This window comes from Malus sylvestris, chromosome 14 (genome assembly GCF_916048215.2).
Source record: "Malus sylvestris chromosome 14, drMalSylv7.2, whole genome shotgun sequence".
Taxonomy (NCBI): Eukaryota; Viridiplantae; Streptophyta; class Magnoliopsida; order Rosales; family Rosaceae; genus Malus; species Malus sylvestris.
In genome coordinates, this window is record NC_062273.1 from 5,246,711 (window position 1) to 5,271,421 (window position 24,711).

General features: G+C 37.3%; 1 protein-coding gene across 2 annotated transcripts; it reads left to right on the forward strand.

Moving 5' to 3' along the window:
- The first annotated feature begins 572 nt into the window (after positions 1-572).
- On the forward strand, positions 573-10,838 carry LOC126599220 (kinesin-like protein KIN-7K, chloroplastic). Of its 2 annotated transcripts, none has more exons than XM_050265556.1 (23): positions 573-937; positions 1,501-1,771; positions 1,866-1,963; positions 2,398-2,487; positions 3,639-3,691; positions 3,889-3,954; positions 4,034-4,087; positions 4,268-4,327; positions 4,490-4,568; positions 4,862-4,929; positions 5,127-5,189; positions 5,327-5,431; positions 5,560-5,664; positions 5,809-5,916; positions 5,999-6,145; positions 6,568-6,750; positions 6,834-6,995; positions 7,750-7,980; positions 8,552-8,812; positions 8,955-9,005; positions 9,443-9,490; positions 9,591-9,785; positions 9,978-10,838. In XM_050265556.1, exons 2-23 carry the CDS (start codon positions 1,524-1,526, stop codon positions 10,524-10,526), a joined length of 3,024 nt encoding a protein of 1,007 aa, XP_050121513.1. In that variant the 5' UTR covers positions 573-937; positions 1,501-1,523; the 3' UTR covers positions 10,527-10,838. The 2 variants fall into 2 exon arrangements, with proteins under 2 accessions (XP_050121513.1, XP_050121514.1); XM_050265557.1 differs by having other exon boundaries at positions 1,504-1,771.
- The last annotated feature ends 13,873 nt before the right edge of the window (positions 10,839-24,711 follow it).

The window sequence follows — 24,711 nt, forward strand, 5'->3', positions numbered from 1 at the left end:
ACCCCATTACAAATTTTGAACTTTTAAATTTTTTTGAGAAAATTTTCTCTAATTTCCACTAAATCTGAATGAATTGATATACCAATCCCATTGCAAATTTCCTAATTGTTCCAATTACAGCATGCCTTTTTTCGAGCTTTAAAATACTGATTGAGACCAATATACCCATAATACGAGTCAAAGTAAAGGAAAGTTCATGTGGAATCCGCAAGTAGAAGGTTTACCTTCCCCGTTGGAATACACAATTATATATATATATATATATTACTTTAAGTTAAAAATGTGAGGCTTAGCTTAGTCTATGTTTTCTCTTAAGGTAGATAATATTATTTGTTAAAAAAATTGTAAAAATTTCCATAATACAATAGTTATAATAAATTGATATTCAATTCTTTTTTAGCGAGATTTAACCCTAAAATCATCTGCTAAGAGAAAAAGATGTGACTAGTTATAAAATAAAAAAAGAATTAATTAGATTTAAAAATTAGAAAAATAGAAGAAAATCCCCACCATTTTCCAGCCAGGCTTTCACGGAGCTACAGCTACTGTACCAAATTCACTTTCTTTCTCTTTTCTTGGTTAGCATTTTCTCTCTCTACAGGTCTATAACGGGTGGTGCGTAAATTTATGTATGAGTCTCTCCTACTCTCTCTCTCTCTCTCTCTCTCTGCAGAAAAGGATTCGATTGAGAAATGCTGATTGTTTTCCATTGATCGAAAAAGGCGTCGCTTCCAAGGCAAGCAAAAAAAGCTCAGCTATCTCTCTCTCTCTCTCTCCTCTTTCACTTTCTCTCACTCACTCACTTGCAGCAGCTTATCTCAGATCGGTCTCTCTGCGGCTTCAGAGACGATCTCTGTGATTAATAAAGCTCGCTTTCTTTCGACTTTTCTCCGTTTGGTGCATGCAATTCGCAATGCTCGTCTGATTGCGTTTACAGGTGAGGCTAAAAAGCTTTGGAATTTTTTATTTTTATATAAATGCTCTGTTTAGTTAATTGTGGTTTGGAAATCGGGAGCTGAAAATAAGGGAGGTGTAATAAAACTGGGTTAAGAAATTGTAATCAGCAGCAATTTTATGTGGGATTTTCTTTGTCTTTGTTTAATTTGTGTTTGGTTGCTGAGAAAATGAAGGAAAGTGGATAACATAGAGTTTTGGAATTTGCATTTATGTTATATGTGGTGAGGTAGACTTAAGCTAATTCAAGAAAGAGTTGGTTTTTCGTATCGACAATGCGTCCATATGCCACAATCATCTTTGCCTTACAGTTTTCTTGGCAACCAAAAACAGTTTGTCTTTTAGAGGATGGTAACTAGTGGAAGTACTCAAAACTTGAACTTTCGACTTCAATTCAGTTGCTTTTTGAACGTTGAGGTCACTTCTGTGGCCAGAGTTATAGTGTGGCATCAGAACAAGCCTAAGAAAGTGTTAACATGTTGAAGAGCTCAGAAGTTGAATTTGTTGTTGATTGATGCTGAAGTGGAATTTGTTGTCATTGTTTAGAAGGGGATTGACTTCCAGTGGTAATGGCGTCAAAATATGGATCAAAATCAAAAAAATTAGGTTCGAGCAGTTCAAAGGCTGCTAATTCCCCTGCATCTTCGACTACAACGTCTTCAAAACAATATTTGGAAACATCTATTGAATGCCAGAGTTCTCCTGCGTCTTCTTCGGCTCGAAGTAAGCCACAGTACTTGTACTTGGAAAGTTTACCGCAAGATGTGGAAAAATCCAAAGAAAACGTCACTGTGACGGTCCGCTTTCGTCCACTCAGGTTCATTTTCACTAGTATGAATTGTGCTGTACTTGTAGAAGTTTCATGAGTACTTAGTAAGTTGGCTGTTGGTTTTCGTCTTTGTTTGGTATAGCCCGAGGGAAATTCGCCAAGAAGAAGAAATTGCATGGTATGCAGATGGCGACACCATTGTGCGAAATGAGCATAATCCATCAATAGCTTATGCATATGGTATTTTATCTACTTTCCATCAAACAAATAATACTGCATTCTCATTATTTGATGCACTTGTGCGGAGGAAGAAAATAGTAAGCCTAAGCTTAATGATGTTGGGATACTTGAATTGAACTTACAAAACAATACGTGCATGTCAGCATGAATAGCTGATATTCATTGAGATCTCACTCACTTTGCTTCTTAGTCGTCCATATATAAAAACAAGTCCACACTTGGTAGAGAATATGATAACGGCTGTCGAACGTTACAAGTCAGTGCAGAGTTTACCCTTAATTCAATAGGAGTTTAAAGTTTCCTATAAAGAAAGAATGTTATACCTCCATATCTTGTTTAGTGGAATTTGTTTTATCAAATGCATCGATCATAAAACTCAGATAAGTTCATTTTGGTTTGACTTGTTTTTTTTTCCCTTCATTGTTTGGTTCTAGATCGGGTATTCGGCCCAACCACCACAACGCGCCATGTCTATGATGTTGCTGCTCAGCATGTTATTAGTGGTGCTATGGAAGGCGTCAATGGTAAATTTCTTTGACTTCTTGGTTTGATGAACTGAAATTTCTAAATTGTTTTTAGCTTGATTATATGTCCAAAAAATCTTAACGGTAGCTTGATCAGCATTTCCATTTTTTTTCCCGGTTATAAAAGACTGTGAATGCAAATGTGTTTTCCAACTAGTACGCAAACCAAAAATTGTTATCTAACTACAAATAGAAGTTCTATTTTTCAGAATATGTTGTGTGAGTGGCAACCTGAACCAGTGCTCTTGATGGCTAAATTTTGGATTAGTTTAGGGAAAATTGCATATATTCCCTGCGCTTTTGTTTCCTTTACATTATCATGTTAATTAGAGCACCTAACTTTTGGTTGCAATTTCGATGATTGGTCCTGTAGACTGCCAGTTATGAAATCCATTTGACCATTTTGTGCTTTTCTCGTTATATTTTTTTGCATGGCAAGAAGTGATATAATCGTTGCATACATAAGGCGATGAAATTGTAAATTAATTTGGGAACTTGCAATTCTCACCTCAATCATTCATTTCAACAACATTCGTAGGAATTCCAGCTTCCATCCTAAATTCTTCTTCACTAGGTTGCTGGATTCTGCTGGACGCGGCTATATGTTTGAGAGTTGATTGTTAACTCCCATTGGCTGAAGTATAGTTGTAATTTGGTCTTGTAGTGAATGAAGAAAGTAGAGAATCTTGGGACCTAATGGTCTGTTGCATTGGGAAAAGCTGGGACCAATAGTTTTTTGGTGAACTATTGGAATCATAAGATGATTAATCTTTTCCGGTTCTTGGCCTACAAAGTTTTGTTGACCATCTAGAAAATTTTTGGATCTTCTCTTTGTAAAGCTTTATGAATCTGAGTAGAGAACCTATTCGGCTGAACAGTGAACACACCATCTCAATTCTGCCATCAGTTTTGTTTCCTAGGTACCTAATGCATTGCCTGTCAAGGCTGACAACTTCGGCCTGGCAAGGGTAACTGGGGCACTGGTGGTTTGGATAGTTTAAGCAACTTGTTGCTCAACCGATTAAAGTTATTTGCAGTTTGCACTAAAATTTAATTGAGTAAAACTCTTCTTGGTATTCAGATATATCTAAGTTGTAGATATGGCATAATGTATTATTGTTTATTTAGCTTATGATTTCCTTCCATGACAGGTACAATATTTGCGTATGGGGTGACCAGCAGCGGGAAGACTCACACTATGCATGTGAGATAACCTATTTATTCTCACCATTTTATTCTACAGAGTATAGCTGACTAACATGCATTGATCAGTCACCTCTATATATCCATAGTTTCTCATAGAAGTAACATTTATTCTGCTATCTAGTAGTGGATAAAGTATTAATGTGCTTGGATCTATTATGATTGTCAATGTGCTTATATTGGTCCTACTAATTTCAGGGTGATCAAAGGTCGCCTGGAATTATACCACTGGCTGTGAAGGATGCTTTTAGCATCATCCAAGAGGTACTTTAAACGAGGTTCTAAGTTCTTTAGCTTTTCTTATTGGAGAAACTACATATTAAAATATCTGTCTATTCTCCAGACTCCAAATCGAGAGTATCTTCTTCGTGTGTCATACTTGGAAATCTATAATGAGGTAATTGTTCCCTTCCTATTTCTCTCCAGCTTACTTATGATGCTCTGATTATATGGTTGTTGCTGTTTGTAGACCATTGTAAATTAAAGTTTTCTGGATGTAATGTTGAACTTTATACTTCAGTGGTGATTTTTTATTTTATTTTATTTTATTTATCATTTAAGGTTTCTTTCATTTCAGGTTGTAAATGACTTGTTGAATCCAGCAGGACAGAATTTACGAATTAGAGAAGATGCCCAGGTGCTTTATTAGTTTTGCAATCTTTGTTTGAGTTGCAATTATCTTCATAAATTACTGTTCTGCAAATAAAGATGGTTGCTGTCAGTTTATAAAAATCTTCTGTCAAGTCATTACTTCTTTCACGTTAAGAATTCTTGTTAATTGTTTAATTGATGGCTATAGGGCACCTTTGTTGAAGGAATAAAGGAAGAAGTTGTACTGTCCCCAGCTCACGCCCTTTCACTTATAGCAGCTGGAGAAGGTACAAGAACATTAATCATATTGCGATTGTGATGAATTTTTTATATTTTATTATTATAGTAAATCTTGTTTATTTGTTTAGTTGACCAGATGATATAGGTTTTTGTCATTTTAAATTGTGTTGTTTCTTTCCTGAATCTTGTTTCACTTTGTGATTGAGTTTTCATTTTGCCAACAGAGCACAGGCATGTTGGCTCAACAAATTTCAATCTATTGTTTTTGTCATTTTAAATCATGTTGTTTCTTTCATGAATCTTGTTTCACTTTGTGATTGAGTTTTCATTTTACCAACAGAGCACAGGCATGTTGGCTCAACAAATTTCAATCTATTCAGTAGCAGGAGCCACACGATATTTACGCTGGTGAATATCTTAACATAGCATCTTGTAATCTTACATTTGATTTTTCTTTTAATGTTCCTTGACACTGACACACCTATTCATTGATTGATGGTAAATAGTGACATGAATTGAATCCTTGATATCTATTTGGACCATCAGTTTATTTATTTTGGCTCGATTGATGAATTTATATATTTGTATGACTACTTTGTCAACAGACAATAGAGAGTAGTCCATGTGGGGAAAATTGTGAAGGTGAAGCTGTAAGTCTGTCACAATTGGTATGTATTCAACACTACGGACTGAGACCAATTACTTGTTTGTTATCTTCCTTGATTAATCGTAATCTATTCAGTATTTTTTGTATTCGATATTTAGGGTTTCTTATGAATCTATCATATCTAACTTATATGTGCAGAACCTCATCGATCTGGCAGGTTCTGAGAGCTCGAAAGCTGAAACTACTGGTGTCAGACGGAAAGAAGGATCCTATATTAATAGAAGTTTGCTTACTCTAGGAACTGTGAGGCCTCAATATTGTTTTAAACAAAGAAGTTTGAAATATTTTTTAGATTGTCCTTTGAGTACTTTGAGTCATTGTTCATCTTACATGGTATACGTATTTCAGACTATTTTTAACTTCTATTGTAGGTTATATCAAAGTTGACCGATATGAGGGCTACTCATATACCATACCGGGATTCTAAATTGACAAGACTTCTTCAATCTTCCCTAAGTGGACATGGGCGTGTATCTGTAAGGCTTCTCCTGTTGTCATGGTTTCACCTCTGTTCCACTTATCTGGATATTATTCCAATACATCTTTCTGGCAAGAACCAATACTGCTAGCAAAGAAAGTTTTGCAATTGATTTATTTACTTATATTGTCCACTATTACAGCTCATCTGCACTGTTACTCCTTCATCAAGCAGTTCCGAAGAGACGCATAATACATTGAAATTTGCACATCGGGCAAAACACATTGAAATTCAAGCAGCACAAAACAAGGTATGCTTGCTTTATCTCTTTTTTCTTAAACTGATAATGTTTTCCTTTGTTTCTCACCTCACATAATTTTTTGTACCCGCAGATTATTGATGAGAAGTCGCTCATTAAGAAATATCAAAATGAGATACGTAGTTTAAAGGAAGAGTTAGAAGAGTTGAAGAGGGGTATAGTCACAATTCCTCAACTAAAAGATGCTGGGGAAGATGATATTCTGCTCCTTAAACAAAAGGTGCTTCCAAATTCCTCTACTGGATTGGTCTCAGGGTTATTTCTGGGTCTGTAACTATTTTTTTATTCTTGCTTTCGACAAAATCAAACTTGAATTAAATGCTAAAACATTACTAAAACTAGTTCAGAGCCAAATGGAGCCGGACAAACTATATATTGAAGTGTGAGTGTTGACTGGTTTGGGATTTTGGTTTTGATTTTCTGTTAATTCTGGATTCTCTTAAATAACTGTTATGGATCAACTGTAAAGCCACCTTGGGCCCCATCCTTGATAAATGGGTTCAATCCTCTGTATTATTAACAGACCTTTTGTCATTCAGTTGCTGCACGGTTTCCTCTAGTAAAAATTGCATAAATATATTTCTGAATAGTCATTGTTGTGTGACTTGAACTGCTTCTTTTGCTGTGGTGTGATGTGTAAAGTTAGAAGATGGCAAATACAAACTGCAATCAAGATTGGAACAAGAAGAAGAAGCCAAAGCTGCTTTGTTGGGAAGAATCCAAAGGCTGACAAAATTGATTTTGGTCTCAACAAAAGGAACACAATTTTCAAGGTTTTCTCACCGACCTGGTGTTAGAAGAAGACATTCCTTTGGTGAAGAGGAGGTTGGACTGAGTTCTCCCATATTTTCTCTCTGCTAGATGAATAAACGAGTTTTGTTTTCTTATTTTCTTTGTGAAAATTACAGCTTGCATACCTACCATACAAAAGGCGGGACTTGATTTTGGATGATGAAAGTGTTGAATTGTTTGTTCCTCCTCTTGAGGGGAGTACTGAAATGACTGATGACACACTGAAGGGGGAGAAGAAGACTCGGAAGCATGGACTTCTAAACTGGTTAAAGATACGGGTATGTGCCATTTGGTTTGTAGAAATCTGTCGTCCTTTCTTAAGGTTGTATGTACATTTTAAACTCACGTTGATAAAAAAAATCACCAATAGTAAATGTAGAAGATGCGGCATTTGGCCTAGGTTTCATCCACCTTCCTGTGTCAGCTACTTTATCCAGTATCCAGAGTGACGTTTTGTTTCACTCATCTGTGGTTTCTTCCTTTATCCAGTCATTAATATTGTTAATAATGTATAGAAGCTGCATTGATTTTGAGCAATTGTCTAATGTGAAATTTAGGGTTATTAGTATGGATGCTGAAGGTGTTTGTTCCAGTAGTTTTATATCTCTTACAGTGGGTGGTATTCTTGATGCTGATATAACTTACAGCTTTAGTAGCTTTATCTTGTTATTTCTTGGGCTTATTTTTCTGTTTCGGATTCTTTTATGGCCATAAATGCTGCTAATATCAACTGTTTCTCAAATTTCATGGGCAATCATAAACATGGAATTCTGGAAACATTGTTTTTCCTCCTTAGAGAAATGTAATTGTAAGAAAATCCCTTTGGTTTTCTGAATTTCCAATTATAAAATGAATGAACTAGGGACTCCTTGGTATGGTCTGAACCTTCAGCTTTTCTGAAGGAACTGGTTACTCTAAAGAATCAAACTTTTTTGCTCCGTGTGCCTGACAGCCTAAAATTTCTATCATTGCAGCAGATTTTTTTGTACTTTTTGTTGATTTATTTTCCATCTTGTTTCCATTCTTGGTCAGAAACGTGATAGTGGTACAGGGACGTTGACAAGCACAAGTGATAGATCCAGTGGAATAAAATCTACTATTACACCGTCAACACCTCAAGCAGAAAGCGGTAATTTTCATGTAGAATCCAGACTTTCACATTCAGCTCTTACAGAAAACTCTCCATTGGCTGATCTTTTGTTTGAGGCTAGAGAGGACAGAGAAGTTCGTCAGGAAAATTTCCTGGGACGAGAGACACCTCTGGTATGTGAATGTTCTGCATAAAGGATGTTAACTTGTATTTGAGCCTGCATGCCCCCAATGAACATTACTGCCATCTCAGTATGATTGTATCAAATATTGCTCATTATGTCCATATACTAAAGAGAAGGGACAGATGTAATGCAGGTTTTGAAGCTGTAGTGTTATTTATGACATTAAACTGAACCTAAAAAAGAAAAAGAAATAAAGGCGAAAAAGAGTCAAAAGCATGTATTTTGTATCTAAGAAACAGCGTTTCATATTGATATAATGTGGTTGGGAAATGGAAATGAACACTAGTTCTGGCCAAAAAATTTGTCATGTGCTGTTTGTGACATCATACTTTCCTTCCCTTGTCTGCATATCATTTGAGCCATTTTGTGTCTTCTTTTTCCCTTTTTTTTTTTTTTTTTTTTTTGAGCCTGAGTTTATTAAACATACAGGCTGATAACTTACTTGACGTATATACTAAGTTACTAAGTATGGACCAAATGATTAAATTTCCATGCTTCAACTAGTTTATTTCTCTATTTCTTGATTCATTCATCGCTCATTTATTTGTTTATCCTGTCAGACTAGCATGAAGTCAATTGATCGGATTGATCTTTTAAGGGAGCAGCGAAAAATCTTGTCTGATGAGGTAGCACTCCGTTCAAGTGCTCTGAAGCGGTTGTCTGAGGAGGCTTCAAGACACTCCAAGAAGGATGAAATTAAGATGGAGATGCGAAAGTTCAAAGATGAAATCAAGGCGAAGAATGAACAAATAGCTTTGGTGGAAAAGAAAATTGCAGAGTCCTTTTCACACAACAAAATGAGTCAACTGGAAGCATCCCAAGTAAGTCCGGGATTCCTTACTGTTGTCAGCTGGTATCCTTTGCTTTTTCTTCAAAAAAAAAAAAGTATGCCCTTATATTATGAGTTGTTTTCATTTTTGTTTTTAAACTCAAACCTTACGTTGTTTCTGGTTTATGCTGCAGTCTATTGCTGAAGTGATGGAGCAATTGAATGAGAAGTCCTTTGAACTTGAGGTGATAAATAATAACTTTGTACATTTTGATATGAGAAAATATAGCACAGTAAATTCTGAACTATAAAATAGTTCATATGGAGAATCATGTAGGCCTTCTGCATGCGGAGTGTCGTGTTGACCTTACAATCATGTAGATTTTTATTGTAAAACATTTTTTTTGATAATTAATGTTGCAGCCAAGGGACTAACATAATATGCCATTTGACACACCATAGAAGCATTTGAGTTCCATGGAATGTCCAAAAACCCATCTTTCATTTATCCACTTGCATTTGAGTATCTGTGTTAGTTTTACTTCAGTTTCCAGTGTGCAAGACTTTTGGATATTATGCAAATTGCAACTACAATAGCGAAGAAAAGGAGAAATGAAATGAAATTTTCAAGGGCCTCAACTCCAAGTCTATTCCGTTGACTGCTGTATCTTTTTTGTGCCAGGTTAAAGCTGCTGATAATCGTATCATCCAAGAACAGCTGGAACAAAAGGTACAGGAACTACTTTACTAAAATTTATTTGTTCTGTTCATCTTTAGACGAGACTACAGAATTCAGAACCTCATATGACTTTATATTACGTTGTTACCAGATTGGTGAATGCAAAGGATTGCAGGAAACAGTCGCCTCCTTGAAGCAGCAGCTTTCTGAGGCACTAGAGTTTAGAAATTTGAGCCCAATAGTCACTTCTCGAATTGGTTCAAAAAATTTGCATGAGGAACCGGGCACAGAGAAAGATAATGCGGTGTTGAATGACAAAAATGACGTTTTCCTTCTACGGAAGCAGGTTTTTCTCCTCTGGTGGCATCTAAGTATTTGTTTAGTTGGAAAATTCAAGTTTCGTATTATTCCCAACAAAAGTACCACCGATGAATTTCATGAGCCTATTATGTCTCCATTTATTTATATTTTAACTTTAGCAATTTTAACACTGTCAAGCAGCATCTTATTAAATTATTGTTTTTCAACCCTTAATTAGGTTGAAGAACTGAAGCAGAAGGTGGCTGAACTGACGGAGTCAAAGGAACAGTTAGAAGTTCGGAACAAGAAATTGGTGGAGGAGAGCTTGTACGCCAAAGGTCTAGCCTCAGCTGCTGCTGTTGAGCTCAAGGCATTATCAGAAGAAGTTTCCAAACTCATGAACCAAAATGAAAAACAAGCTGCTGAGCTAGCCGCATCTAAGAGCTCTCCAACTCTGCGTCGAAATAGTAGCACAATCCGAAATGGTCGGAGAGATAGTCACATCAAACAGGACCAAAGCGGGCTTATCTCAGAAATGAAGAGTGAACTGGCAGTGAGCAAGGAGAGAGAGCATTCATACGAGGCTGCTCTTATGGAGAAGGATAAAAGAGAGGCTGATCTTCAAAGAAGGGTTGAGGAATCCAAGCAAAGAGAAGCATACCTGGAAAATGAACTCGCCAACATGTGGGTTCTCGTGGCGAAATTAAAAAAATCCCACGGAACTGAAACTGATTCTTCGGACTCAACAAAAGAGACCCGACAAACTGATGGTTATGGGGGATGGTAACGTGACGAGTGTTCAAGATGATCCGGCAAGATTGAGCTTTCGATAAGATTGGTTTGAGAGAGCTGTAAAAATGTGTGTTTTGTATGGTAAGGGCTTATTGTATGTGAATAATACAAGTTAGGGTTTTTTGGTCTTCTTTTTGGGGTTTCTTGACAAGGGGGTTATTGTTTGTTCGTAACGATTTAGGGCTTCTTTTCGAGTTCACAGTGCTGATTCAAATGTATTCCACAAATACACGATCTGGGGTTCTCTATTTTTCACAGGTTTGTATTTGTCGATGCAATATATTGAAATACAATAATATTAGTTTAACATGCGGCCAGTCATGCAAAAAAAGAGGTCATATTGTTATAAATTTCTTATTTAAGTGTGATTGTATAAATTCTAGATTAGATTTGATTCTAGTTATTTTTCCTTATTATGACTTGTATTTCTTGGAGGAGAATGATTTCTTCTCCATCTTATTACCATAAATAAATGAATTGCGGGGAATAACACATCCTCTACACAACCTTACGAACATATCTTTCTCTATATTTTCTCTGTGCCGCCGTCCCGCCTTGTAAGTTAAATATAGGCCACAACACGTTATCAGCACGCTCCTACTGTTGCACTTAGAAATCCAATGCAAAAATTATTTGTCTTCAATTAGGGGAGTATTACGTTTCAATTATTTTTAATTGATTAAATTTTGATTTTATTGATTCATATACTTTTATTGATTCAATTTAAATTTTTTGTGTTGAACGTGATACAAGCTTTGGAGATGGAAAGCCGAAATTGAAGAAAAATTTTCTGCATCAAACCAGTTTATCAATATCATCACGCAATCAGATTCTTTCAAAACAATGGTTTTTATCCCTATATTTTTGCAGCCCTGATAGCATGAACATTCACCATAATGCATGACCCAACTTTATGTTTTTTCAAATTTTAGATTTTACATCAATTGTGTATGCATTATATCCATAATTGTTGAATTATGTGAATTGATGTTGCCATGAATTGCATCAAATATATGTCCATGCATTGAATTATTTAATTGAATATGCATTGAATTAATCTGGAAGTTGAAAAAAATATAAATTTTTTTATTTAGGGTTTGTCGAATTCAAAACCCGAGCTCACATGAGCCTTCTTGAGCCGCGATGCACTAGAGCAAAACCTCCAATGCTTCATTAGAGAAGACGACGTCGTTTCGGCATCGAACCTTAGGTTTCATCCAAAACTAGGGTTCCAATTGAACCACTTTGCATCGTCGTGCCATGACCGACCGAGGGAAGTCACTTGAAGCAACGTTGGTTTGAATCCCACACCCAGTGTCGCTGGGGTGTTATGGATTTCTCGACCCGAGCCCTAGTAGGGCTCGAACCCCCGGGCTTGATTCGCACCACACCCTTTTTTTGGGCTAATAGTTGTCTTTACTGCCATGACCCAAATCCAAACAGCCTATTGGGTTGAACTAAACCCTCGGCCCGCGAACGACACCAGCTCAATTGGGCTTTGATGTCTCTGTGCACGACACTACACACGATCCCAGTTTGTTGCTGGAGAATTGGCCCATGTTTTTAGGCCCCAAGCTTAATTGTTTAATTTTTTTAGACAATTTGGGTTTTATAATTTTTCACCCACACTTTAATTTTAGCCCGAAGTCTAAATAATTAATCTAATTATTATCAAGACCTGAAGATCTATTTGCATATTTCCTTGTTGCGTATATATATATATACAGAGAGCTTAAGGGGAGGGATCCCCATTTTTTGAAAAAAATGGGGATTAGGTGTGGGGCCCACTTCACATCTAATTTCAACGATCCGAACCGTCTATTTTGTTAGTCTCGATTCATAGATCATCCTTGCAAAATATTAGCTAAATTGGAAATGTTTAAGACATCTAATTGGGTTCAAGGAAATGAACGAATACTTTGTTATATAAGAAAATATGAAATTTTATATTGATAATTAAATAGGCAAATGATTTCGGATTGAATTGAATTTTTTCAAGGATGATCTATGAATCGAGACTAACAAAATAGACGGTTCGGATCGTTGCAATTAGATGTGAAGTGAGCCCCACACCTAATCCCCATTTTTTTCAAAAAATGGGGATCCCTCCCCTTAAGCTCTCTGTATATATATATATATATATATATATATATATATATATATATTTGTGTTTGTCTGAATATGAACTGGAAGTTCATAATTATTTTGAAACCTGAAGTTTCTAGAAACATGCCTTGTTTGAAAACCTGAAGTTTTCCTTAAAAACATCACCCATGAAAACCCGAAGTTTTTTCATGTAAATTTAAACCAATACATGTCTATTAGAACCTGTATGTTATACTCTTATGTGAATGGATTGATTTTTTTCTTCATTACACCAACCACATCTTGTCCATTTATTTTGTGATAGGAACATGTCGAATTTAAACAAACTCAACTTCACTGCTTTGGAGGTCTATGGAAGAAACTACCTCAAGTGGTTCCAAGATGTGAAGCTCCACCTCACCGTAAAGAATTTGCGTCCCATCATTGAAGATGAGACGAACAACCCGATTGGTGAAGTTGAGAAAGCCACTGCCATGATCTTCATCCGAAGACACATTCATGATGCACTGCAAACTGAGTACCTTGCTGAGGAAGATCCATGAGCACTGTAAGTCCATTGAAGATGAGAAAGACAACCCAGTTGAAGAAGCTGAGAAAGCCACTGCCATGATCTTCATCCGAAGACACATTCATGATATACTGCAAATCGAGTACCTTGCTGAGGAAGATCCATGAGCACTTTGTCATTTTGGCTGATCGTTTTGATCACCTAAAGGAAATCTTCTTGCCTAAAGCAAGACATGGCTGGTAGCATTTGCGCTTCTAAGATTTAAGTCTGTGAATGAATATAATTCTGAAGTTTGTCAAATCCGATCACTTCTCAAGTTCCGTAATGAGACCTTGATCGAAAAGGATCTCCGGGAGAACCTATTCGACCTTCTCTGTTACTAATATTGTCCTGTAGCAACAATATAGGGCTCATAAGTTCACTAAGTTTTCAGATTTGATCTTTGTTTTACTTCTTGCTGAAAAGTAGAATAATTTGTTGATGAAAAATCATCAAGCTTGACCTATTGGGGCTACTATTGTGCTTGAAGCACATTATATCACGAACCAACACCCAAAATGCCAACATAGGCATGTTAGGGGTAACCAGAAGCCACCTCGTCAAGGTCAATAGAGCCAAGGCCCACCTAAAGGAGGAAACCGAGCCCAGAAGTGCCCCAACCTCGCTTCCAAGATCCTAAACTTCAAGAATAAGGGCAAATCACCTGAAACCATGGATGCAGACATGTGCTACCACTGTGGTTCAAATAACCATTGGTCCCATGTTTGCCGTGCTCACCAAAAGGTTGTAGCTGAATATCATTCTCGTCGTAAGAAGTTTGAATCAAACTTTGTGCAAATGGATGAACCGGAAAGTACCAAGATGAAGGTTTCTAACTTTCAGGAGGATACCAACCCTACGGAAGACTAGAATCTTAGACATGAACTACTTTTAGTTGAATTTAGAACCATGGGGGCCGAATTCCACCTATTGATTGAACCCCTCCTTGTTTTTGGTTTAATTTTTAACAATTTCCTTTATGTTTTGATTATTTGTTGGTGATCTATTTTTGGATATTAAGTTTTTATTAATTACCGTCCTTGAATACTTAAATTATTTTGAATGGATATTTGTTTTTAGAACTTTTATGCATGTGACCGATTCAAATTAATTTTTATTTTTAGGTATGACTAGTGAGAAAGTTAGTTGTCTGGCAGATAGTACAACCACGCACACCGTTTTGTGTGAACGCATCTATTGCACTAACTTCATACCTAAGAATGAACCCCTGACAACCTTCTTAGGATCATCTAACCTAATCGAAGAATACGGTAAGACACGTATAATGCTGTCCAATGGTACAATTTTGACCATTGATGAGGCACTTTATTCTTTAAGTTCTGGAAGAATGTTGTTGAGTTTCAAAGACATTAGACATAATAATTACCACGCTGAAACCTATGTAGAAAACAGAGTTGAATTTTTGTGCATCACTTCCTACTAATATGGTCAGAAACATATTCTAGAGAAGATGAAGTGTATCTCGAGTGGTCTGCATAATACAATCATATGCCCTATAGAGAGCCACTATGTGGTCAGCCCTACCTCTGGGACGGCGAACGAAATTACACTTTGGCATATCGTTTGGGACACCTTGGACAAATAGCGATGTGCCATATTGTCAAATCTTCGCACGGGCATCCACTAACTCGAAGTTTAGGTTCGATTCAAGGAATCGCATGTCAAACCTGTTCTATGGGAACATTTACTATTAAGCCTTCTTATAACAAGATTTGCTCGAATCCTCATATTTTTTTTCTATAAAGGATTCAGGGGGACATTTGTAGACTGATTCAACCTTCTTACAGACCATTTAGATATTTTATGATTTTTGTTAACGCTTCCACATGTTGTCACACATGTGCTTGTTATTCATAAGGAACGCTATATTCTTCAAACTGTTGGCTCATGTTATCAAGCTCAGGGCTTACCACCATGATTATCCGATCAAATTTATTCGATTGGATAATGCTTGAGAATTCACATCTAAAACTTTTGTTGATTATTGCATGTCAGTTGGGGTTGAAGTTGAACATCCAGTACCCCAAATTTATACCTAGAATGGCCTGGCAGAGGCATTCATTAAGCGCTTACAAATAATTGCTCTATCGTTGGTCATGTGTACCAAGCTCCCGATCGCTCCTTGGGGCCATGCAATATTGCACGTAGCCATGTTGGTTCGCATAAAGCTTGTTGCAACCCAACCATATAACGCCCTTTAGTTTGTTACCAGATACGAACCCAACATATCACATTTGTGCATTTTTGGTTATGTGGTCTATGTGCCGATTTCACCGCCTTTACGTATAAAATTGGGACCTCAGTGAAGGATGAGAATCTGTGTTAGATATGATTCTCATTCAATCATTCGTTACTTAGATACTTTGACAGGCGATCTATTTACTGTTTGTTTTGCAGATTGTCAATTCTATGAGATAATTTTTTCGTCGTTAAGGGGAGATAAGAACACCAACGTTCCTGAAGAACGACACGAATTATCGTGGATGACTCCTACTTTGTCTCATTTATATTCTCGCACTGCTCAGTCTCAGACTGAAGTACAACGCATATTAGATCTTAAGAGCGTAGCTCAAAGCATGCTAGATGTTTTCACCGATCTAGCACGAGTGACAATATCACATATTCCAGCTATGAATGTGCCTGCAAAGATGGATGTACCAAATGTATGGCAGACTTCCCTCCTGGAGGCCCGAGAAGCCACTTTGACTGATCCACGTACATTAGCGGCTAGCCAATCATCTGCGCCTATACAAAAGCGTGGCAGACCTATTGGTTCAAAGGATTCACACCCTGGAAGAGGAAACCTACGACACAGGCCCCTGAAGAACCTACCATGAATCCGACTGTCGCCTACTTATTTTATCCAACTTATGAGGAAATTCTAGATTATGGGAGCGTCCTTGAAGAGACGAATCCACCTTCTGAGAATCATGAGATTTCGGTCCATTATGCTAACTTGGATGATGTTTGGTGTAGAAATAAGATGATCGTCGATGATGCATTAGCATATGCAGTAACTACTGAGATCATGTTGAGCGATGACATTGAACTTCGTTCTGTTGATGAATATCGATGTAGAACCGAATTGGTCAAATTGGAAATAAGCAATCCAAGTCGAACTTGATTTGCTTGCGAAACATAAAGTGTTTGGACTTATAACTCCTACTCCTCCACATGTGAAGCTCGTTGGCTAGAAGTGGGTTTTTGTTTGGAAGCATAATGAGAAGAACAAAATTGTGCATTACAAAGCTCATCTTGTTGCACAAGGCTTCTCACAACGTCTCGGGATTGACTATGACCAAACTTATTCACCCATTATGGATGTGATTACTTTTCGCTACCTTATCAATTTGGTAGTTTCCAACAAATTGAGCATGCAGCTGATGGACGTAGTAACTGTGTATCTCTATAGGGATCCTAATACAAAAATTTATATGAAAGTTCCTGAAGGACTTACATGGACTGTATCAAATATTTCTCAACCCCGGAACATGCTCTTAATTCGGCTGAGGCGTTCACTCTACGGTTTGAAGCAATCCAGAAGAATGTGGTATAATCGTTTGAGTAAGTATTTGACTAGTCAGAGATACGTGAACAACAAACTATGCCCTTGTGTGTTCATTAAGAAGTCACATTCCAGTTTTGCGATAGTTGCAGTTTATGTCGAAGACATATATCTCATTGGAATTCCTGAAGAGCTCGAGAGAACTGCCGTGCACCTGAAATCGAAATTTGAGATGAAAGATCTAGGAAAGACTCGATACTATTTTGATCTTGAGATAGAGCATCGTTCAGTTGGAATCTTAGTACATTAATCGAACTACACCCAGAAGGTGTTGTCGCTTTAACGAGGATAAAGCAAAGCCTTTGAGTACTCCTATGTCGTTCGATCGTTAGATGCAAAACAAGATCCCTTCCATCCGAAGGACAATGATGAAAAGATTTTGGAGCCTGAAGTTCCTTATCTAAGTGCGATAGATGTTTTATTGTACTTAGCTTAATGTACTAGACTCAACATCTCCTTCGCTGCTAATCTTTTGGTAAGATACAATAATGCACCAACAATCAGACGCTGGATCGGTGTTAAGGACATATTCCTATACCTTATGGGTACTACGGATCTGGGCTTGTTCTATCCCTACATATCTTCGAGTGATGCCGTACCCCCTTATCTAGAGTCGATTCTCGCCTTGTTGGTTATGCCGATGCAGGATATTTATTTGATCCTCACAACGCGCGTTCTTAAATGGGTTATGTCTTTACCATTGGAGGCACTGCAATCTCTTGGAGGTTAACTAAACAGACCTTAGTTGCCACTTCGTCTAACCATGCTGAAATTCTCACCCTACACGAAGCAACTTGGGAATGCTTCTGGTTAAGAGCAGTTGTGGGCCATATTCGAAGCTCTTGCGATCTTTACCCTATCGTTGACGTCTCGACAACGATCTATGAAGACAACGTAACATGCATTGAACAGCTCAAGAAGGGTTACATATAAGGAGACAACACCAAGCACATTGCGTCGAAGTTCTTATTCTCACATCAAAAGCAAGAGCATCAGAATATTGAAGTCACGCAAATCCGTTCACAAGACAATCTGATTGACCTCTTCACCAAATCACTATTGAAGGCAACATTTCATAAGCTTGTTCAAGGAATTAGTATGCGTATAACTTTTTGAGTTGTAACATTGTTAGTTCTCTTTGGAATTATGTCAAACTCAGGGGGAGTATCCTGAAGTATACTTGCTCGATCTTAATGTACTCTTTTTTTCCTATGATAAGGAGCATTTTTCTCACTGTGTTTTTGCTACCTAACAAGGTTTTGACGAGGCACCCATAACGTCCCATAGACATTTCATTTGGCTTTGTTTTCTCATGCATTTTTGGTTAGACTATGGATTTTGTCCCTACTTGGGTTTTTACCATAGCCTTAGGGTTTTTTCGTGAGACTTACTTACTTATGCAAGTTCCTACCTTATTTGAATAGCATGTTTCCAGAATCAATGCTGACAAGTCGACTTCCTCAACTCTACATGATGTCGAATGTACTTGAGTATTTACACACTCAAGGGGGAGTGTGATAAACTTCTTATTTAAGTGTGATTGTGTAAATCCTAGATTAGATTTGATTCTAATTATTATTCCCTATTAGGACTTGTATTCCTTGGAGGAGAATGATTTCTTCTTCCCCTTATTACTATAAATAAAGGCACTGCGTAGGGGGAATAACACATCCTTTATACAACCCTACAAACACATCTCTCTCTATATTTTCTCTGTGCCGCCAACCTCTCTTTCTTTGTTAGTTAAATATAGGTCACAACATCTACTGATTTATAATGGATCTTAGAAGGACCCTGCATTAACAAACGTCATGATCTAACGTCGGTAAATTTTAATTGGTAATTCTATGACGTCCACTTATAATCTCTCTTGTAATATGGCCGCTGACTATTTCTGTCTCACGTTCTGTTTAGGGGTACTTTCTGTTTTCATCTATTTAGTGTCCTGTTATTCAATCCAAGCACAAAATTAAAAAGAGAAGTGAAAAATGAATAAAATGATGTGTGGCAATCAAATTGTACAAAATCACGTGAATAATCCTAGTCTTTTATAATTTTTTTTATAAAAAAAACAGTACTTTTGCTTTGATTGCTAATGGGTTCACATCTTTTTTTTTAATTAATTAATTAATTATTATTTTTTTAAGGATAAGTATGATATTTTTGAATTTTAAAGAAAACAATCGTTAAGAGAAAAATTTGTATCCTAAGTGAATTCAGAAGGTTGCACCATATATTTGAACGAAATCTAAATGGATTTTCTTATTCTGCTGATTAACTATTTCATTCTCTTTGACTTTGCATATGGCAAACACTACTACAAAAGAGGCTATCACTGGCGGTGTAAAAATCAACAAGAAATCCTAATTACTGTCGGATTTTTGGTAAAAATCCGACATCAAATCATGCTATGTCGGATAGGAAAACCGACACCTTTCCTAGCGTCATGAAAGGGTATTGATGTCCGTTAGTCTCCTTAATTTGCCACCAAGTAGCATCGGTTAAAAGTGACATCAAGACTCACGTCGGTTACAAGTGACATTAAGTATTGACAAAGACTGGCAGATGGAACAAACTGGTGTTGGTCTAACCGAGACTACCTAACAATTTGAAAAATATAATAACTAATATAATGTCGCCCATAAGCGACACCACAAACTATTAATAATAAAAAAATGAACATCTGTCTCAGTTATTAATAATAATTACCAAAAGTTATATATATATATATAAACGGAATATTTTAGATCTGAGAAATGTGGATCAGGAAATCACCCCGGTGGCGAGGTATTTGAGGACCGCGGCGAGGTAAATGGGAGCGCTGGTACAGGTATGTTAGGCGTAGCGTCCTTTTTCAAGGAAACGAGCGATACGGCCGACGGGGAATTGGAGGCCGGCTTTAACTGATTTGGACACTGATTTCTTCCTCTCTCCGCCTCTTCTTCCGTCGGCGCCCTTGGTGGCTTTCGTGGCTTCCTTTCTCTTTGAGTTTTTGGGGAAATGAAAACAATTCGTTTATGAGGGAAAGAAAATTGTTATTCCCTCAAAATTCAAAAAGTCACTTCTGTTTTCCTACATTTTCCAATCTAAGCATAGAGATCTCCAAATCACACTAATTTTCTCACTGGTTTCGCATCCAAAACACATCGAAATGAACAAAACCCACATTCATTTTTTCAACCACAGTGTAGGTTCTAAGATTACGTGCAAGCTCGAAACAAAGCTAGAAAATGGAAACTGAAATGAGAGGGAGTAGTATGGAGGCTTACCAAGTCGAGAGCTCGAGAACTAGTTAGGGTACGCGATGAGCAGTGGTGGAACCCACTATGCAGAACTAAGCTTGGCTTGGTGTCCTTAGCAGATTTAGAAGCTCTATTCGTGGAAACGGAGAAGTGCGTTGGCGGGATAGAGGGAGATGTGCAGTGGAGAGATAGAGGAAGGGATAAAACTTGGCTGATTTGTAGGCTAAAGGGAGATGTTTGCAGTGTTTTGATTTGTGGATTTTCAGGAGGGATGGGAAATGGAGAAGTCAAGGAAAAAGAGAGAGAATAGGAAAGAGAGAAAGGGATGAAAGATGGTTGAGTGGGTGGGTACAGAATGAGACGTGAGGGAGATGGAAAAGAGAGGGGGTGAAGAAGAACCGGTTAGAAAAAAAAAGAACAAGAAAAGAAAGGAAGTGAGAGAAATGAGGCATGTGTATCAGAGAGAGAGAGAGAGAGAGAAAGAGAGAGAAAGAAACCCATGCGAGGGAACCGGCCAAAGAGAAGGAAAGCAAAAATGATGCGATGTGTGTGTAAGAGAGAGAATCATGTGAAGTAATGGGAGGATAAGGATAGTGTATTAAAAAAGGGAAATGTCTGATAGATGTTGACAAAAGTGGGTTTTAAAACCTAAATAAAACATTCCAATCCCTAATGCAATTATTAGTGTAGGCTAGAACCGACACCGGGTTTTAAAATATTTAAAAATAATTATTAATGTCAGGTAAAAGCGACACAATTCTTTTTTTAACCGACACTAACTTTATATCGGTTAAAAGCAACTCGGTTTTCTTTTTATACGACACCGCCATTTAAAAAGATTAAAAGCTATGTCGGTTATAAGCGGCATTAATAGTCTATGTCAGTTATAAGCGACATAGATATTTTATGTCAGTTATACCCGACAGTAATTTCGACACCATGTAAAGAGAGTGTCGGAAATGTCTTATCTGCTAGTATATTATATAAAACCGACATCAACCAGCGACATAATAAGCCATTTTTGTAGTATGAGAAATAATGCCTACACATCCTGGCGCGGAATCCCGATCAATTCTCTTTCTCTTAACATTTAAAAATTTAACCTACTAACGTTATCGTTTATCCAAAAAAAAAAAAGAAAAAAAAAATTTCCAATGATTATATTTAACAAAATTACTAGCGATTCCAACTTTATGTAGCCTACAATCCGAACTAAGGATGGATTTTTCGTGACCCAACATAAGCAAGCAATTCTTCGTGTATCGGAACAAAACCTCGTGAATTGATATTTACTGCGCTTCTTCTATCAATGAAATTTGTTCATACAAATTTGGGCCCCAATGACCTAAACGTCTACCTATCTTCTCAAATGGTTGTCATGGCTCTGAATTTAATGGGTTGAAGATGTAATTTGCTTAGACTTTTGCTCCTAAATAGCATAGTGAACAGAAACTAACAATAAATGATGTGTAGAAACATCAAACAAACTATCAATTTAGCATAAAATTAAGGAATTGCTATTAGCATTCCACAAATCTCCTCTCACTCTTTTGATTTGGTGTTGATGATCTTATAGGGGATTTGGAAGGTTAGAAATGATTTATTGTGGAATGGTAAACACAAATCAACACAGGAGATATTTGTGGGTGTTGAGGAATGGTTGGCTGCTTATCGTAGTTGCCATCAGCCCCAAAGGACAACAGTGATAAAGTTTGTTTGTTTAGGTGTTTTTGGTTAGTTTGTTTGGATTAGTTTCTTTTGGTTAAACTTGACAGAGAATGGAGAGGACTTTTGGAGTGTGTTTTACGGCTTCAAATGCTATGTTAAATGCAGCAGCCATAACTTCATTAAGTAGAGGAAATCTTGAAGGGTATAATGCATTGCCATGACCCATACTTGCTTAAGGAGTGATTGACAAGAGACTTAAACAACTCTTTTATCCTTACTACTCTAGATTAAATCATAGCCCTTAATTTGGATTTTAAGTGATCTAATCTGGAATGTATATTTGTCACTCACACACTTACACATATATTTAAATTGAAAAACTACCCGTTGGAGGCTAAAACCCTTTCTTCTTATTTCTTCTTCGATGCAGATAGAAGCCATGCTTGGGAGCTTTTTGCTGCATTTGATGCTTCGACTTCAGAAGTTGTTTAGCTTTCAACACTCCCTTCTAAACTGCTTATGGGAGTCATTCCAAGCAATCCCCTCAGGTAATTGAATATCTCATTCGGTAATGCTTTTGTAAAAATATCTGCGATCAGATCTTCTGTGCTGTAATAGATTAGCTTGATTGTGTTGTCCTGTAATGCCTTTCTGATGAAATGATATCTTCTTTTGATGTGCTTTGTTCTTTGATGAAATACTGGGTTTTTGGCCAATGCAATTGCAGAGGTGTTGTCACACAGAAGTGGTGTGGCTTCAACCTGCAATTCGCCAAACTCTTTGAGTATAAACTTTAGCCAAATAGCTTGAGCCGTTGCTTCTGATGAACTCACGTACTCTGCCTTGGTTGTGGACAGTGCAACACTTTGTTGCTTCACAGAGGCCCATGAAAAAACCTCTGAACCAAAAGTGAAAGCATAGCCCGATGTCTTTCTGCTATCATCTTCACTGCCACCCCAGTCACTGTCACAAAATCCAATTAGGATTTCATACTTGATACCATAATCAAGTGTTCCTTGCACATATCTTAGAACTCTCTTTGTTGTCCCCATGTGTATCTTGCTAGGATTCTGCATAACCTAGAGAGTAGGCTTGCTAAGAACAGTAGATCCGACCTTATTATAGTTAGGTACAATAGACTGCCAACAATGCTTTTGTAGAGACTAGCATCCGTAGGTTCACTTCCATCATCCTTCTTAAGTTTCTCATTTGCAATTAGAGGTGTAGAAACCGGTTTGCAACCCTTCAAACCAAACCTTTCAAGCAAGGTTTCAACATGCTTGATGAATGAAAATGTTGTTTGCCTCTTGAATTACCCCGATGCCAAGAAAATGATGCAAGAGGCCTAGGTCAGTCATTTAATACCTCTTCATCATTTCTTCTTTGAACTCTTCAATCATTGCAACATCATTTCTAGTGTAGACAACATCATTCATATAGATTGAGACAATGAATGTCTTGTTGTTGCTTTCTGTCTTGGTGTAGAGTGTAGCTTCACTAGGACTTTTCTGAAATCTTTTCTCAGTGAAATAAGAATCAATCTCATTGTACCAAGCCCTTGGAGTTTGTTTTAGGCCATAAAGAGCCTTCATTAACTTGTACACCTTATCTGGAAACTCTTGACTTGTGAACCCTTGAGGTTGTTCCACAAACACCTCATCCTTTAGCACTCCATTTAGAAATGCAGATTTGACATCCAATTGATGCAACTTCCAACCTTTCTTGGCTGCTAGGGCTATCAAGGTCCTTATGGTGTCTAACCTTGCTATTGGAGCAAATGTTTTATTGAAGTCTACACCCGGCTTTTATGAGTAGCCTTTAGCTACCAATCTGGCCTTGTTCTTCTGCATAGAACCATCTAGGTTGAGCTTCACTTTGTACACCCATTTCACACTAATCACAAGCTTGTGAATTGGTCGATTTACAAGTTCCTAAGTATCATTCTTCTCAATCATTTCAAGTTCTTTCTTCATTGCTTTCTTCCAATCTTTGTCTTTCTCAGCTTTTTTATATGATTATGGTTCCACTACACAGTAGTTACATGTAGAATATATCTTATCCAAGCTTCTTAAACCCACTAGAGTTGAACTTGGAGTTGTTATCTGTGATTGACTCGGTTATGGACTCATGCTTACTTGCTGTGGAGTCCCTTGTATATCACCATTCTTTGTGACTTCTTCTTGAACTGAGGTCTCCATAGGCTCCCTTATTTGCGTTTTGTTGAGGTCAAGTTGTAGAGAGGCACTGTCATTTTCTTCTACACTTGTTTCCTAATTCCATGTTGAGTCTTCATCAAAGATAACATCCTTTGATAAGATTATCTTCTGAGTTGATAGATTGTAAACTCTGTACCCTTTCTCACTGGTTCCATAACCAATAAAACACCCTTGTTGCTTGATTTCTCCAACTTGTGTCTTAGTTGTTAAGGGATGTGAGTGTAGCACACTAAGCCAAACACTTTCAGATGCTTCACAGAAGGCTTCATTCCACTAAACACTTCAAATGGAGTCTTCTTGTCCAATGTTTTAGCAGGGCACCTATTCAATAGGTACACTGAGGTGTTCACAGCTTCACCCCAAAATGTATAGGGCATGTTCTTCTCATGCATCATAGACTTAGCCATTTCAACTATAGTCATATTCTTCATTTCTGCAATGCCATTCTGTTGTGGTGAATATGCCACTATGAGTTGCTTCTCCAATCCCACATCTTCACAGAATGCATTGAACTCAAGATAGGTGTACTCTCCTTTTTTTATCACTTTTTAGTATTTTGATTTGGTATCCACTTTGCAATTCCACCATTGCTTTGAACTTCTTGAATATTGTGAATACCTTAGACTTGAACCTCATGAAATACACCCAACACATCTGTGAGTAGTCATCAATGAAGGTTAGGCAATACCTGTTTCCACTGATTGTTGTTGTTTACATTGGTCCACACACATTCGTGTGAATCCATTCGAGTGGTTTTGTTACCCTTCAAGCCTTGCCAGCTTCAAATTGACCTTTGTGATGCTTTCCCAACACAC